The sequence below is a fragment of the Ochotona princeps genome, chromosome 7 (genome assembly GCF_030435755.1).
Source record: "Ochotona princeps isolate mOchPri1 chromosome 7, mOchPri1.hap1, whole genome shotgun sequence".
NCBI classification, from domain to species: Eukaryota; Metazoa; Chordata; class Mammalia; order Lagomorpha; family Ochotonidae; genus Ochotona; species Ochotona princeps.
Window position 1 is genome coordinate 82,726,197 of NC_080838.1, and position 16,978 is coordinate 82,743,174.

A 16,978-nucleotide genomic window follows, 5' to 3' on the forward strand; every position below is an offset into this window, starting at 1 on the left:
TGGCTGGAATGGAGGGAGGGAGGGGAGAGGGAAGATGAAAACAGGTGGATGGATGCAAAGGAGGGGAGGATAGATGGACAGACAGGTGGACAGGACAGAGAGAAGAGGGGAGGATGGATGGATGGATGAGTCAGAGGGAAGAGAGAGGGGGTGAACAGATGCATGAAGGAAGACTGAGCAGGACAGTGGAGAGATGAACGAATGAGCAAACCTAGTGAGTGAGTCTAGTCCCTCTGCCTCCCGGCCATAGTCGGGATTGCACACATGGGTTTGTCTTGAGCTGTCTGCTCCTTCTCTTTGCATGCAGACATGCACATTCTTCCCCCTTCCAGCTCTTTCCATCCCCACAGCCCATCCTCTGCTTCCTCTTGCTCTGTCTGTTCCTGCTCTTCCTCTCCTCCTCCTCCCAGGAGCACTGACGGACAATGTCATAAAACCAGAGCAGAGTTACAGGGAACTGTATGCTCGCTGGTCCCCTGCTGCCCTGTGCTGGATTCCTTGTGGTTGAGTGGAGACCCAGGAGGACAGAGTGGTTTAGCTCATTGCTGAGACCTGGGGGGCGGGGGAGGGAGGAGCAGAGTGCCTGAGGGTGGGCCTTGCCTAACAGGAGGGCAGTGAGGGAGGAATTTTCCAAAAAGGAAGATGCCAACATGGCTGTCGAGTGTAGCACATGAGGTAGTCGTGCCATCCTGGCCCATCCAGGTTGCTGAAGAGCAGGTGTCGTTCTCACAGAGCTTACACACACTGACAGCAGGAGGGGAGAGATAGCTCCAGGCCGTCATGCCGAGGTGCTGCCTTACCCTGCACTGAGCTACAATGTCAGGATGGCCTCCTGCAACCAGAGGGTGCTGGGCTTCCCAGGACCATTGCGTAACAGCTCATTCTCATCCGTTTGGTCCTCAACTAGTGCGTGTAGGCGAAACAGCTGCTGGGGCTGTGCCAGGCTGTGCCAGGGCACTGCTGCCTCTGGGGAAGCTGTGCTCCCTGTGCTGGGAGGAGGGAGGGAGCCTTGCCCTTGCCAGTCCTCCCTCCTTCACCGGCCACGCGGCAAGGATTCAGGCTGGGCCTGTGCTGCTGGAGTAATTAAAGTCAGGAAGCCTGCTACAGGCAGCCGGGACATCCTTCGTGGTCAAGGACAAGGGCCCGGCTTCAGGGGGTCTAATTAACATGCTGAACATATGAGCCGGCAGCCAGGGACCTGTGGCTCCTTCGACAATGAATGGTTGGTTTTACAGTGTGCGGGTGCTGGTCTTTTTGTTGGGGACACAAATGTCCTTGCACACAAACTTCGTTCTCTCTCTCTCACCTCTTGCAAACACCTCACGTACTCCCCTCTTGCTCACATGTGCACACAGTTCTGTCTCCCACATACATCTCACTACATCACAGCCACCTGCACACACACACGGAGGCACATACCTCTTGTCCACATAGCTACACATTCATGCTTGCACATATATGTGCACACATACATAACACTCTAACAGACATGCACATTCTCTTACACATACACACACACGGACACACAGCAGTAGAACTCAGGAGTGCAAACTCAGTTGCAGGGTTTTGGAGAGCCAATGGTCAGGCACTCAGACCGGGGGGAGTGGGGCAGCATTTTAATGTCATCATCAGACTGAGCTCAGTGGACATGCGCCCTTCTCTTTCTTGGCCTTTCCTACTTTTGCTTCCCTCCTCCCCTTCTGCCTCTGTAAAACAAGAGCAGGAGAAAGAGTGAATGTCAGGGTGGGAAGGCGGGGAGACAGGGTTGTTTAGGCACAGAGCAAGGTGACAGGATGGAGCGGCCTGTAGGAAGGGCTGTGGCTGGCAGAGCTGACCACGCCATCACTCGCCCCCACAGGTCAACGGCATGGACATCAGCAATGTGCCCCACAACTACGCCGTGCGCCTCCTGCGCCGGCCCTGCCAGGTGCTGCGACTGACCGTGCTGCGTGAGCAGAAGTTCCGGGCCAGGAGCCACAGCCCAGCCCCGGACACGCGCGGAGCCACGGGGGATGACCATGACGATGACAGCTTCCAAGTGATCCTCACCAAGAGCAGCCCCGATGAGCCATTGGGGATCAAGCTGGTGCGCAAGGTGGACGAGCCTGGGGTGTTTGTCTTCAACGTGCTGGACGGAGGCCTGGCCCACCGCCATGGGCAGTTGCGGGAGAACGACCGTATCCTGGCCGTCAATGGACATGACCTTCACCACGGCAGTCCAGAGAGCGCAGCTCATCTCATTCAGGTGCGTGCACCCTACACACTGGTGCAGCAGGTATGCCCAGCACTCTGCACCTCCCAGTGCCACCACACGCCACCCACAGTGACCCCTTGCAAACACCCTTGCAAGCTTACTTGCAAGGCAAGCCCAGTAAGTTTACTCAGGGTGACAGCAGGCTCTGGGTCGCAGACCTTGTGTCATTCCTCAGTGGTCCAGGAGACCTGTGCTGGCCTGGCCCTAGAAGGACACAAGCCCAGAGTTCACTCAGACACATGTGACACACATTCAAGACAGCCGGCTGTGTGCCGTCCCAAGACAAACCATACCAGGCATCCTCCTGGCTGCTGGGGCCAGTGTTGGTTCAGGTGATTCCCTGTGGCCAAGTCCAGCTGACACACGTGCCAAACCTGAGTGCACACCCCCACCGAGAGGGCCACACAGCCTTTTGTGTCAATCTCTTGGGCAGCAGAGTTCCCAAAGGTCTTGGGCTGTCCTCGACTGCTTTCCCAGGCCACAAGCAGGGAGCAGGATGGGAAGTGGAGCTACCGGGATTAGAACCAGCACCCATATGGGATCCCAGCGCGTTCAAGGCGAGGACTTTAGCCGCTAGGCCACCATGCCAGGCCCCCAAAGGTCTTTCAACCATTCAGCCCGATTCACCTTCCGACCTGAGTGACATCAGCAAGCCCTAACATGGAATGCCTTTCCTGTTTTGTTGAATAAGACTTTCTTTGAAATCCTCCTGTAGTTACAAGACCTGATACAGAGCACTCCCGTGCCCAGTCCCTTGGTTTCCTGGTGGTGACATCTAGTGGCTCCACGGGACTGAACCCAAGAGGGCTGCTGATCTGACCCAGAGAAGTCCCTGCTTTACAGCTACACCCACCTTTGCTCCATCCCCCCTGCCTCCTGCACCCCACACCTCCCTCATCTTCCCTTCTCTGCCATTGTCAATGTCAGGAACATCGGTCCCATAATCTTGGTGACATTGGCAGGTAGCCAGGACTGTTGTCAGAGAGTTAGACTCTGCTCCGCACTTCCCTTCCTTCATGCATTATGTGTATGCCAGAAGTTTCCCCTGCCAACCTGGCCCTCGGTCAGGTGCCCAGAACAGAAGAGATGGCGACCGCGTGCACTGCTCTCCCAGAGAGCCCACCAGCTGGAGGTTGGAGCAGCGGGTTGATGGATGGTTCCTGTTGGGCCGCCACAAGCTGTGATAGCACTGTGGGGGGAGCGCTTCTGCACAGGGGTGCTGGAGCTCCTGCAGAGGTTGTCGCTTAGAGAGGCCTAGGGAGTCTTCCCAGAAAAGGAAAACCCTGACCTGAGTTTGGAGGCTTGAGCTGAAGTTCTGCAGGTAGACAAAGCAGCAAGGGTTATTTGAAGACATGCCACGTGAACACACTCTTGCCTGATAGGAACACGAGCACTCTGTGGAGCATGCAGTGCACCCAGAGACAAGCAGCAAGAAACACGGCAGGAAAGAGGGGCTGCAGAGAGGGTGCACGCTGCTTCAAGGCCCTGGACTCTGGGCAGATGGGTTTAGGAAAGGAAGTGGCATGATCTGCTAGAAGATCCCTCCAGAAGGATCTCTCGAGGCCCTGGGAAAAGTGTCTTTAAAAGCTCACCTGTCAGCATGGTGTGCTAGCTCCCTAGTGGCACCTTGGGCATGATCTGCTAGAAGATCCCTCCAGAAGGATCTCTCGAGGCCCTGGGAAAAGTGTCTTTAAAAGCTCACCTGCCAGCATGGTGTGCTAGCTCCCTAGTGGCGCCTTGGGCATCACGCTTCAGGATTGGGCAGTGGTGGGGGGGAGAAGGGGGCAAAGGAGGTGGCACGTCTCGGCAGCAGCTGCTCCAGGCCTGCTCAAGTTCCAGGGTGGAAGGATCAAATGGAGTCCCCTGCCCATCTCAGTGTCTGTCCAGGAGTCACCACTGGGTATGTGCTCACTTAGGAAGTCCTGGGGCACACAGGCTGGGGGCTCAGCCCCCCTGGTGGCCCCTGTGCCTGAGCCCTGCAGAGCTGAGCTCAGCAACAGGTGACATTCCCTGCCTGGGCTCCCTGTCGTCCACCCCCCACCCTGTGTGCTCGCCCCACCCCCTTCTGTGGCCATGTGTCCCAGCGCACTAATCCCCAAGTCCTCCCATGCAACCCTCACCCTACCTGCCCTCCCCTCTCTCTCTCCCAGTCTCTAGAGATTAGCACCGCCAGCTCCTTGGGTTGAAAGGAATCATTCCTGTCTCTGCATCCCTTTGCCAATCCACTTGTTGTTTTAAAGATTTATTTATTTTTGCTTGAAAGTCAAGAGGCAGGAAGAGACCAAGAGAGATTTCCATCCATTGGTTCATACCTCAAATGGCCATAATAGGCAAAGTAGGGCCAATCTAAAGTCAGGAACTTCTTCTGGGTCTTACATGAGGGTAAAAGGCACCAAGCATTTGAAACATTCCATGTTGCTTTTCCAGGCCATAAGCAGGGAGCTTGATGGGAAGTGGAGCAGCCAGGATATAAACTAGTGCCCATATGGGATGCCAGCAACAGAGGTAGAGGATTAGCCTGATGTGCCACCATGCCAGCCCTGCCAATCCACTTTATACCACCTCCACAGATCCCATCAGTCAGGCCATCATCAACTTTGGCCTGGACGAAGACAGGAGCTTGTTCCCTGGGCCCCTGGTTTCCAAGCTTAGGCCCCAAACATGCTTAGATGTAAATTCAAGTCCTTCATGTGGCCTATAGAGCTACATACACACTGTGGCCGTGGGTAGGACCTCCCTCCAAACTCATCACTACGCTGTGCTGCGCCCTGTCCCATGAATCTTGTTACCTTCTTGCTGCTTCAGAAGCATTTCAAGAACTCCTTTTCATTGGGGACAATGTCTTGCCGCCCAATGGGAGAATCCCCCACCCACGCCACATACGTGTCTCCCCATAGGACACGTGTATCTTCAGAGCTGCTCTGTCTTCTGCCGCGTGGTCTCCTCAGTGCCCCGTGAGCTGGTGCAGCAGAGCACAGCCAGTCACTCCGTCCCAACACTGAGATCCATGCCTGCCAACCCAGCTACGCAGAACTTACGCATTCTTTTTTTTTTTTTTTTTAAGATTTTATTATTACTGAAAAGCCGGATATACAGAGAGGAGGAGAGACAGAGAGGAAGATCTTCCATCCGATGTTTCACTCCCCAAGTGAGCCGCAACGGGCCGGTACACGCCAAACCGATGCCGGGACCAGGAACCTCTTCCAGGTCTCCCACGCGGGTGCAGGGTCCCAAAGCTTTGGGCCGTCCTCGACTGCTTTCCCAGGCCACAAGCAGGGAGCTGGATGGGAAGTGGAGCTGCCGGGATTAGAACCGGCGCCCATATGGGATCCCGGGGCTTTCAAGGCGAGGACTTTAGCCGCTAGACCACGCCGCCGGGCCCAACTTACGCATTCTTTATAAATATTTGTAGAATGGATCCATGGGGTGAGATGACAACCCTGTAAATATTCATGACCCATGCGTGCAAACCACAGAGACTGGTCGTCAGACCATCTGCCAAAGAACCAATGCCACATCCACTTGCCATGCTGTTTGTCCCCAAGACAGACACTACTCCAGTTTTGGTTTTTTGATAACCATGAATTTGCTCAGTGAGTGTTGGTCAAGCAGAAGGCCTAAGGTCTGATGATGACCAAGACATAGCTGCTGTTTGTTGAGTGCTTGGGGCACACTCCTGCTTCCGATGGCCAGTACAGTCTGGGCAGCATGTGGGAGGTGGTGTTAGGGCAAAACAGAAAAAAAAAACCACAAGAGGATATGTATGCATGCAAAAGGAAAATTCCAAGATTTTTCTGGCTCAGAAGAAATTGCATTTTTAGTGTTTTGGGTTTTGTTTTGCTTTGTTTTGTTTTTCCTCTTTAAAAAAAAAAAAAAACGGACATTTTAGGTGCTTGGCCATATGTTTTCCACATTGTTAGCGCCACCTGCAGGTTCATCAGTAACTCAACATGGTGCACAAGCATTTAGCCAAGTATCTTTTAAAACAGGCGCCAGAAAAAACTCCCTTGCTCATGTCATGTGGAAAAATCTCGGTAACATATGGCATCAACGTTTGTAGATTAATAACAGAGGAGCAAAAAGAGAATTCCCTGAGAAAGTTAATTTATGAAATAAAATCTTGCCTAAGAGTGGAACTTCCTGAAAGATTCTTCTGCTTGCTAAATAAAGCCCATGAGCTTTACAAGCAGGAAAAACTTTAAAAACAAAACAAAGCAAAGCGCTTGGGCAGAACTACTTGGAAAAGAAATGCAAAAAAAACAAAAAACAAAAGAGTGTTGGAAAAGCTCAACTAAGCAAGCTCTGGCTGTTTCTGCAGAATGGATTTAATGTATGCACTGTTCGCAGCACACACCAGGCTGGGGGAGGGGAGTTGAACATCTTTAAATATTGAGACTCAGATTTCCAACCAATCCTTGGCTGTATTGCCCTTACGTGTCGACTCCATGAATCACATCAGCCTCACAAAGACATTCCCAGACCACACAGCCATTGATCGTGTCCTGTCCCAGGTACCACGAACAGCCTGTTTTTTTCCTGCCTGGCCTGAGAAGAGCCAGGCGCCTGTGACTTAGCAAGCAGCTTTCTCCAGTGTCAGCCACTTGAGCTGATTGTACCCTGTGGCTGGAATCACTGTTATTCAAACAACTTTTTGGAACTTGCAGACCTAAAATAGGAGAGTAAGAGTAGGGTAGGGCCAGGGAGAAAGGGGCTAGGGTGGCATGGCTAACCCTGGGCGTCCTGTGACCCACACGGGGCTCTGCGGGGCTCTGTAGTGGGAGGAGGCCCCACGGAGGCAGCTACACCATGAAGAAAGCGCTGTGGTTTTCCATCCCAAGCTTCCTCCCAGTGCCCCATCCCACCACAGCTCTGTTCCCAATCCATCCCCAGATTCGGTGCAGAAGCTAAAAACTTTCCAGTTCTTTGTGGAGGTGGCCGTAACACGGGCTGCCTTCATACCGACAGGCACGCAAGTTTTGTTCCCTCAAAGAAGGAGTAATTGAGAAGCTATTTCATGAGACTCTTCAAACTTTTGGAAAGCGTCTGGCAGACCTTTAGGCAGAGCCAGAAAGTAAATATGGGATTACTCATGTTACTCGCAGCAAACATTGGATCGCTCATGTTACTTGCGTTGGTTCTGAATTCGTGAGTCTGGCTCGTGAGCTCTGACACATGTTGGAAGACTCATGGTGATTGGAGCCAGGGAGCATCCCCAGAAGAGAGGCCTTGAGAAGGTCCTGTGTGTTATAGGTCAGCGTGGTTCGTCAGGCACCCAGCACTTAAAGCATCTTACCACGGGTTGTAACACGTGTTATACATACAGGAGAGTTTGGTGGGGAAAAGCCATCCTGGAACAAACAGTCTCAAAGTCCAAATGATTTCTACATGGGGCTCCGCCTTGTCTGCATGAAATGTTCCGTGTGACTCGGTAGAGCATACAGCCTTCTCAAAGCAGGGTGTGTGATGTATGCACACTTTATTTCCCCTGCCACTGTCAGATTTTGCTGTCTGAATCCAGCAGTTTCATTTCATGAACTCCATAACTTTATGTCCTTGTGGAAATTTGAAGCCATGTGCCTTGAAGACTGACGCTAACAGAGTCAGGGCCCAGTCTCCCAGAGTCCCTTGCTTCTTTCCCATCTTTTAAAAAATTTTTGAAATAATGTGCTCAATTTAGTGAAAAAGGCCTAATGCTCCACTAAAAAACAAGCTCAAAAAATAAAGTTTAAAAAAAATCCTCATTTGGCAACAGCTATAAACAGTAATCAAGTGAAGAACTGCCAGTTTCACTGGTGGACAGTCACCTGCAGGATTAGAACCGCAGTGACATCATTCGTAACAGTCTGTTTGACAAGGATTTAAAGCAAAGTTTGACCAAATGCCATCCTTGCAGCAAAAGTGATACACACAGGCACTTCTTTCCTTCAACCTGGGGTCTTGGAAGGGTGCAGGTCCCCCATAGTCTCAGACTGCCAGGACCGGGGTGGGAGAAAGAGGAAACTTTCTCCTCCTTCCTCCAACCCGCGCACCTATTTGTGGCCCACTGAGCAGAGTAAATTCCCAGAGCAGCCTCCGGACGGACTAAAGGAAGGCGGTCGGCAGCAGTGCAGTTGGGTGGCTGGACTGAGCCAGGCGGCAGCGGATTCTGGGACTCAAGCCTTACATTCTTATTGTGACCTTGTGCCTGACACTTCCTACAACCCTGTGTAATTCACCCTCTGTTGTGGCCCTGGATTTCCTGTGCCTGTGGGAATGCAAGGGTGAACAGGAAACAAGCAATCAAGAGGGAGAAAGAAACCACCGTGCTGCCCAACTTTCGCTTTCTACACCTGCCAGAGCCCAGCTCACATTCATTGCCTCCTCATGCCTTCCTTGGCTCGCCGAAGCAGCTCCCGCCTGACACGAGACTCGTGAATTCCTCTTGGAACACGCCTGCACACTGGGAGTTGATGTTTCAATGGTGAACAGCCTGATGCACGCCAGGATGGCTTCCTCCCAGCACCTTGGTATAGGTGTGTCGATCACAAGGAGTCATTAGCTCCTTCTGGAATTGTACTTGGAACCCCTGATTTCTTGTGAGGAGATGGAATGTTTTTCCCCCAGCAGCACTTGGATGGATGGGAAGGGTGGCTGAGGTCAAGGGCCTTGCCATATCAGCAGGAGTGACTAATAACTCTGGTCTTGTCCAGGCATGTGCTTTGGTTCCCATGCCTGCAGTTGCCGTGTAAGCCACGCCACAGCCTCCGAGTTGGGCTGTGCTCCAGGGGTCAGTCCCAGAATGTCCTGAGCAAGAGGCACCTCCTCAGCACCCCGTCTTTCAGTTGATAGAGAATCATGAGGACAGAGATCCATAGAACTGCTGGCTTCAAATACATGGGACCAGTCCCCCCATGTTTGCAGCAATGGCCAGTGAGGACCCCAACAGAGCGGGTGCAACAGCGAAGGCTGCCCGTGAGGCCCTGGGTACAGCTGGTCCACAGGCCAAGAGGCCCTCTTCGCTCTGTGCTGGACGGATTGGAACTCATCTTTCAGGTTCAGTTCATACACATGCTAACATAGCTCCATTCGAGCGAGTTGCAAGTCCCCAAGATCCTTTCGCATGACTTGCCAGCCTTTCAGCGTGGGGGAAGCAGGAGTGACTGATCTGGAAAGGACAGAGCCCCAGGAGGGTGCTGAGAGTCACCTTCTGCTAGGACTGTCGCATGGCAAGTGACTCAGAGCTAGCTGGCAGAGCGTGCATGAACAGGACCAGGGGCCAGGCAAGCAACTGGCAAGTGACAGACCAGCCAATTAGTGCCTCCCTAACACAGCCTGCGCTGCCTCAGGGGCACTGAAGCATCAGCTGAGTGGTCCCCGGCCAGGATTGTGCAGGGAAATCAAAAAGCTGTGTCCGATGGTATCTGACATCTTCTGTGCGTGTATAACTTTCTTGCACTCTGCTGCTCTCCCAGGCTTGGTGAGCCAAGATGGGTGAATTGAGAATGGTCTTGAGCAGCTGCTGAGAGAGGAAACCCCAGCAGTGGAGAAAGTGCCTGCTGTTCAACCTATATTCAATATTGCTGGAAGCCAGACCAGCTCAGTCCGAGATCCCTTGGAAAAGGAAATCTATGGAGAAATGCAGTAGGGACACTTTAAAAAAAAAGTTGGTGATGGGCACCTGTGATGTGAGTGGGTGGCCTGCTAAGGTGAGAGCGGCTGAGACAGCAGCCCGGAAGTCCAGTCCCTCTGCAGCTCTCGCCCGTGCGCCACAGGGAACCACCAATCGAGCATGGATTCCTGGTGCCCTGAGGGACCTGCACATGGTCTGCCTCTTGGACCCATGCAGGCCTGAGGCCCGGCTGCCCGTGTTGATCATAATGACCTGGTCGTTGCCAGGAGAGGCAATGGCCTGTAAGGTGCAGTGTTAGAAAGCTAACCCTAAGGGTGAAGCCGTGTAGATTGGATATGGTTTACCAGGCATTTTATTTAACACGCACATAGATAAAGGACTTCAAAAAAGGCTCGTGGAAAGTGGAATGAAGAGAAGTTGGTCTGGGTGCAAAAAGATTTTGAAATTCATGCATTATTAGCGGATTATCAAAACATTCCAAGAAAATTCAGGTGTGCAGGAAAAATTACACTCAGATTTCCAAAGCAAAACAAAACAAAAAAAATGGGCACCGAAATCAACAACCTCTTCAATTTTTCTGGAAACTCTTTGGAGTCCCCTCTTGGGGCATAAAGTTGCTGATATGGGCTGTACCCTGGCAGCATGAGCCACAGTGGAGCTGGGAGGGAAAAGCCATTTGCAGGCTGAGCACCAAGCAAGGTTGTGCTCACAGTGTGGGACACCCCATACAAGTCCTTCCCTCTCAACCGCTTGACAACACTAGACAAATCCCTGTGAGGGCGTTGGCCTGGGCTGCCTTTCTCCAGCCTCGGATTAGGCCCAGCATAGAAATATGATGGGCAATTGTGAGTCCAGTTTCAAAGGGAAGACAATGAACACTCAGTGCACAGAGCGGGAGCCAGGCTGATCAGGGCTGATGCCACGTGCTGGTTGAGGCTCTCTCGTTCCCTCCCAGACGCTGCTGCGTTCTGTTTCCTCAGCTGTAGTTACTGCTGCTCCTCTGGAACCCCTGCCCCACCCCCTCCTGTGTTCTGTGTCCCTCACGCCACCTCCTTGGACTGTCCCAGAAGCTGGGAAAGCTCTGGGAGAATGGGGCTTACAGCCCCAGATGTGCAGTGTCCCCATGTCACCTGTTAGCCATGGGGACAGAATGCTGAGTGGCCTGTGGTTTTGCAAGCATGGTCCTGGTTCCCGAGAGGTGGAATTGGTTCCCGGGCTGCAGGAAGGCAGGCGCAGGTGGCCTGTGTCTTGGGCCATTTCAGTTGCTATAGCAAAATGCCCTGACTGGTGGTGGCTGGTCCCAGTGGCCATCATGAATGGCCAGCCCCAGTGGCCAGCAGAGCTGGTGTCTGAGGAGGACCCAGTATCTCAGAGGTGATGCCATCGCCCAATCCTCACACATCGAAGAGGTTTAGCAGGTGCCCCATGCCAGGAGCTGTGCCTTTGTGACTCAGGCATTCTGTTTCCCAATGCCGCCATTTGGAGGTTTGGATCACAAGCTCTAAGTTCTGGGGCAGATGTGGGCCTTCAGACCATAGCATAAAGATCTGCTGTCTGCATCTGTGGAGAGAAGCAGAGACTCCTGGGGCCCTGCGGGCCTGGCCTGGCTTCTCCAGATGGCAATAACCAGGCCTGTGCCTGAAGGAGGCAGGCATGAGCACCCGCGGTCTAGCCAGGCCTCACTCATCCACTGTGACTACTTCTTCAACCTGGGCCAGCAGTGAGCCCTGACTGCCTCATCTCTGGGCCTCAGGGCTACTCTCCCTGCCCTGCTGGTCCCTGTAGGCATGTGAGCCTGACCATGGCAGGATGCCAAGCCGTGAACCAGTGTATGGCATGCGCCCTTCTAGAAAGCAATGCATATACATTTCCTGTACCCCCATGCCCTGTGCCAATGTCACTGAACCTGGCGGGGGGGGGGAGCACCAGTCACCAGAATGAGTAGTGGCCAAAGCACAGGCAGAGGGCTCACACTTGACTTCACCAGGTATTTCTTGCAGGGTCTGGAGTCTGAGGCTATCGCATGGCCGATTCCAGTTCCTGCAGCTGTGCGTAGTTACTGCCACTAAGCCCTCTGCTACCCTTGCCCAGTCTGAGCTGTGTGCCCAGCTTGGTCTGGGAAGCCCTGCAGGTCTGGGTCATGTGCAGTGAAGCCCTTGATACAAGACAGGCCAGTGTAGCAGACAAGGTCTTCCCCAGAGCTTGGCAGCGGTGCCACACCTGCTCCAGGCTGTCCTGGCAGAAATGGTCACTGCCTGCAGGATGAAGCAACAGAACCCTTACGCTTTGGCTAAATTGCAACACAACTGCATTACAAAAAAAAAAAAATACTGAGATATTGTATTTCGCTCTTAAAAGGGGGCTACAGCTCAGGACGTACTTGGTGTGCCCCGGGAGCAGGAGGCTGTGTGTATGGAAGCCCAAGGGTGGCTAATACTCATGTATTCTCACCCAGGCCAGCGAAAGGCGTGTCCAGCTCACGGTGTCCCGCCAGGGGCGGCAGCAGAGCCCCAATACCGGCCAGGAGGCCAGCTGGAGTGGCACCGTTCGGGGCCCAGGACCGAGCGACAGGACCAGTGCTCACAAGGTAAGGCCAGCCAGGTGCAGCCGCCGCTCCTGTATGGAGCGATTTCCTGGCAAGCCTAGGTGCTTGAACATTTGCAAGTGTTATCTCTGGACTTTGTCACTCGTAGCACACCATTCAGATCACAAAATACTTCGAGTGCGGGCTCTGCCTCTGAGCCACGGTGAGGCAGCAGATGTCTCCCGTCCAAGCAGGACCTCCCATGGGACCCACCATCCCCTGAAAGCCAAATAGATGTCACGTGATTCACCCAGAGTCATTCTGTGTGAGGACTCAATGAAACAAAGCAAGAGGTTCACCTGGTTTTCCGAACATCCCTGTGGGAGATTCTGAACCCCAACCCTCTCGGCGTTTGTAATGGGCTCATGTTTGCAGACAAGTATGGAAGCATAGGTAGCATTAGGGATGTTGGTGACCAAGGAGAACCCCAGAGCCCAGGTCGGGCATTAGGCATTCACATCCAGAAACGCCTACAAACACTGTGCATTCAGCCGATGCCACTGTGGGTGGAGCCGCCCTCTGGGCCAGGAAACTTGGCCCAGCCTGAGCTCAGCCGGTGGCCTGGGGGATTCTGGGGGACCACAACCTTTGAAGAGATCTAAGAATCCTTCATTCCTGCATCCACGGCAAGAGAAGGCAGTGCCCTCTTCTCACTCAGGAGGCCATGCCGTGGTGCAGGGGCTGCTGAGCAGAGGTCTGGAGCCACGGAGGTAGACGAGCTTCCCCACCATTGTGCTTGTGGAAATGTCTGTGGTTCCCATCTGGGACTCCTGGCTTCCGTGCCACCACAGCCCTGTCCTGCAGCCAGGCCTGCCCCTGCAGCCACACAGCCCAGCTTGCTGACAAGAGGCCATGTGGGCAGACCCAGAGCGTCCTGCAGACATGCTGTGCAGCTCAGACCTCTCCCTCACGAATAATACCAGGAGCAGGTTATGTTACATTGACAGCAGTTATTGGCAGGAGACTGGCTTTCCAACTTACAGAACTAATTAAATTTTTCTCTAATTAATTTCAGTTGAATTAACTAGAATATATTACCATCTGAGCCATTCCCCTGGGGCAGGCATTTGGAGCAGCAGCCAACTCACCACTTGGCATGCCCACGTGGTCTAAGTCCCAGTGCCTCTTGCCCTATGCGATCTGGCTTTCTGGTAATGTTCATCCTGGGAGGTGGCAGGTGCCAGTCCTTGGGTCTCTACCACCTCACTGGGAGATCTGGCCTTGGCCTGGCCCTACTCCAGATGGTGTAGACATCTGGGGAGTGAACCAGCAGCTGAAAGATTCCTCTCAGCCAATCTGTCTGTCAACCTCTGAAGCAAAAGATAAATAAAATAAAGCAAGACTCCTAAAGATCCACAAACCTGCACCACAGTGGTTTTGCTGTTATTTTCACTTATGGAAAGAACGAGACACTCTGATCCCATCTTTTCCACCATCTCATCCTGTGTCTGGTTCCTGGAAGCCCACAGCCCAGCTGGCAGAGTGGGAAGCCATAATGCCTTCATTGTCCTGTGCAGAGCTGAGTCTGCTGTTTCTGTTATTTTTTTTTAAGATTTATTTATTATTATTTAAAAGGCATATTTAACAGAAAGGAGGACAGGCAGAAAGAGAAGGTCTTCTATCTACTGGTTCATTCCCCAGATGGCCACAATGGCTGGAACTGAAGTGATCTGAGGCTGAGAGCCGGGAACTTCCCTTGCACACACAGGTCTCTCTAGTGGCGAAAGCTGACAGTCCTGGTGATGCTGTGAGCCAGAGGGAGGGGCCTCACCTGTGTCTGTCTCTACTCCCAAGCACCAACCTCATGTGTCTTCGACTCGCATAACTTGTACAGCTTAGGTGATCTTTGCATGAATGGATGCAAGCCAACCAGTGATTACACACACCATGTTTCTCTATGCCTTCAGCCCCCCTATCCTGTAGCCACTTGCCGTGAGAAGGTGATCAGCGTCCACAAAGACCCCAACGAGTCCCTCGGCATGACGGTGGCAGGTGGAGCATCACACAGGGAATGGGACTTGCCCATCTATGTCATCAGTGTTGAGCCTGGAGGAGTCCTAAGCAGAGACGGAAGAATAAAAACAGGTGAACAAGGCAGGCAACTGAGGCCTTGGGTTGGCAGAGCACTGGGAGGAATGAGTGGGTGGCTGGGTTAGGTGACCAGTGCCAGAACTAATGAGAGAATATGAAAGTGGTCTGCCAGGACATTTGTTACCATTGACTGAGCACAGTGGCTACTGTCCATGTGGGTCCATGCGAGCCAATTTGTCTACCAGTACGGCTGGAACCTCTGAACAACCCAGGAATGAGTAGAGGACTGCAATGGTTAGGATGAAGTTACCTTGATTGAATGGCATAAATAAGGTAGCACCACCTCTTCCAAGTGGTTCTCTGCTGGATTGATTCTGTGATGAGACTAATTCAGGGATTATTCCATCTGATGGGTCAGATGGAAGGTATGAATTCAGTGAACATTAAGGGAAATTGCCATTCTAGATCCCATTGGTGAAAAGTATCTGAGTGCTTTAATCACCCGTATTCTGGTTGCTTTGAGTGAAGGGAAGACAATAACCCATTTTGTCTCTACATATATGCGTGGTTTTTTTATTTATCTATTTGGGCTTTGTGTGATGGCTCAGTGTCTAAATTCTTGCCTTGCACACTCTGGGATCCCACATGGGCACCAATTCATATCCTAAATATTCCGCTTACCATCCAGCTCCCTGCTTGTGGCCTGGGAAAGCAGTCAAGAACGGCCCAAAGCCTTGGGACCCTGTACGCGCATGGGAGACCTGGAAGAAGCTCCTGGCTTCGGAGCAACTCAGCTCCAGCCATTGTAGCCACTTGGGGAGTGAACCAGTGCATGGAAGATCTTTCTCTCTACATCTCCTTTTCTGTTAAATCTGCCTTTCCAATAAAAATGAATAAATATTTTTTAAAAAGATTTTGTCTATTTCTAAGACAAGAGTCATACAGAGAGGCAGAGAGAGGTCTTCCATTCACTGGTTCACTCCCAAAATATCCACAGTGGCCAGGGCTGGGACAGGGCAAAGCCAGGAGCCAGGAACTCCATCAGGGTCTCCCATGTGGGTACAGGTGCCTGGGCCCTTGGGCCATCCTCCACTGCCCTCCCAGGCACACTAGCAGGGAGCCGGATGGCACCGGTGCCTATAAGGGCTACTGATGTCACAGTGACAGCTGGATCTGTTACACACACTGAAGCATTATGAGTAAGTATTTTGAGAAGTACTATCTGTCAGCTCGGGTGGCTCAGGAGCCCAGCACACTCTCACATCATGGTGGCTTCTGCTTCTGGCCCTTAGGTGACATCCTGTTGAATGTGAATGGCACGGAGCTCACTGAGGTCAGCCGCAGCGAGGCTGTGGCCCTGCTGAAAAGCACGGCCTCCTCGGTGGTCCTGAAGGTCTTGGAAGTCACCAATCCTGAGCCCCAGGGAGACCTGGGCAGCAGCTGGGAGGCCCTGGACTGTGGCCCTGACGAGGCAGCCCCATCTGGTGACTGGGCTCCATCCTGGGTCATGTGGCTGGAACTGCCGAGGTGAGTGCCCGGGCGTGGCATGCTGGTTGGGGTGGGCCAGGAAGCTCATTGCTTCCGCTGCTCTTTCACACTGCTGGTCTGAGCCAATCAGGGTGCTAACATCTTGACGAGCTCCAGTCTTGGTTCTGGTTCCTGTTCATAACTAGGAACAAGTGCAGGTGGGGACACCCATGAACTTCGCCCCCAGGAGTCCTCAGGCCTGCCGGCTACAGATGTGCAGGTTGTTCATGAAACAAGAAGCCCAGGGGACCAAACACAGCAGCTTGTGTTTGCGCACCCAGGGGCTGAGCGCACCTGTCCAAGAGGAGGATCTGAGGGCCAGTGGCAGCCCTGGGGATGTGCCCAGAGCTGGAGGGGGCACCCTGGAGCTCTCCCTCTGCTACCCGAATGGCCCCAGCTGCACTGTAGCATCAACAGTTGGGGGACACTGCTCGGGTCGTCCGTGCCCACTGCCTGCTCGCCATTTCATTGCAACATTAACTAGAGCCTTTGGGGAACTGTTGCTCTGCCACGCACAGTCATGGCAAGGAGTCTGGGCGTCGGCCCTGCTAACAGCCCCTAGGGACATGCCCCACTAACAGCCCCTGCAGAGATGTCTGCTTGTTCCCCAGTGTTGGGACATACATGACAGCTGGCGAAAGGCTCCCTTAGTGCACCATGCATGACTGAGACATTGAACACAGGCACTTTAGAAGAGTCATGAACATGTGGGATAAAAGGCAAGTTTACTCTTGCAAACAAAATGGAGCTTCATGTCTAGTTTTCATGTATTTTCTATGAATTTTTTGAAGACTCTTCTATCACTAAATATACTTGCAGGACCAGTGTGATGGTTCAACTAGCTAATACTCCCGCATCAAACACTGGCATCCCATATGGGCGCCAGTTCTTGCCCCGGCTGCCCCACTTCCCATATACCTCTCTGCTTGTGGCCTGGGAAAGCAGTCAAGGATGGCCTAAAACATTGGCACCC

The 16,978-nt window shown here is 52.9% G+C and overlaps 1 protein-coding gene across 1 annotated transcript in view; it reads left to right on the plus strand.

Annotated features, from left to right (window-relative positions):
* The window catches only part of LNX1 (ligand of numb-protein X 1), a 74,188-nt gene that overhangs the window by 44,158 nt on the left and 13,052 nt on the right, over positions 1-16,978 (plus strand). The window contains exons 5-8 of the mRNA XM_004590874.2: positions 1,859-2,245; positions 12,319-12,450; positions 14,355-14,532; positions 15,771-16,005. Coding sequence (XP_004590931.2) covers positions 1,859-2,245; positions 12,319-12,450; positions 14,355-14,532; positions 15,771-16,005 — 932 coding nt within the window. The remainder of the gene's footprint in view (positions 1-1,858; positions 2,246-12,318; positions 12,451-14,354; positions 14,533-15,770; positions 16,006-16,978) is intronic.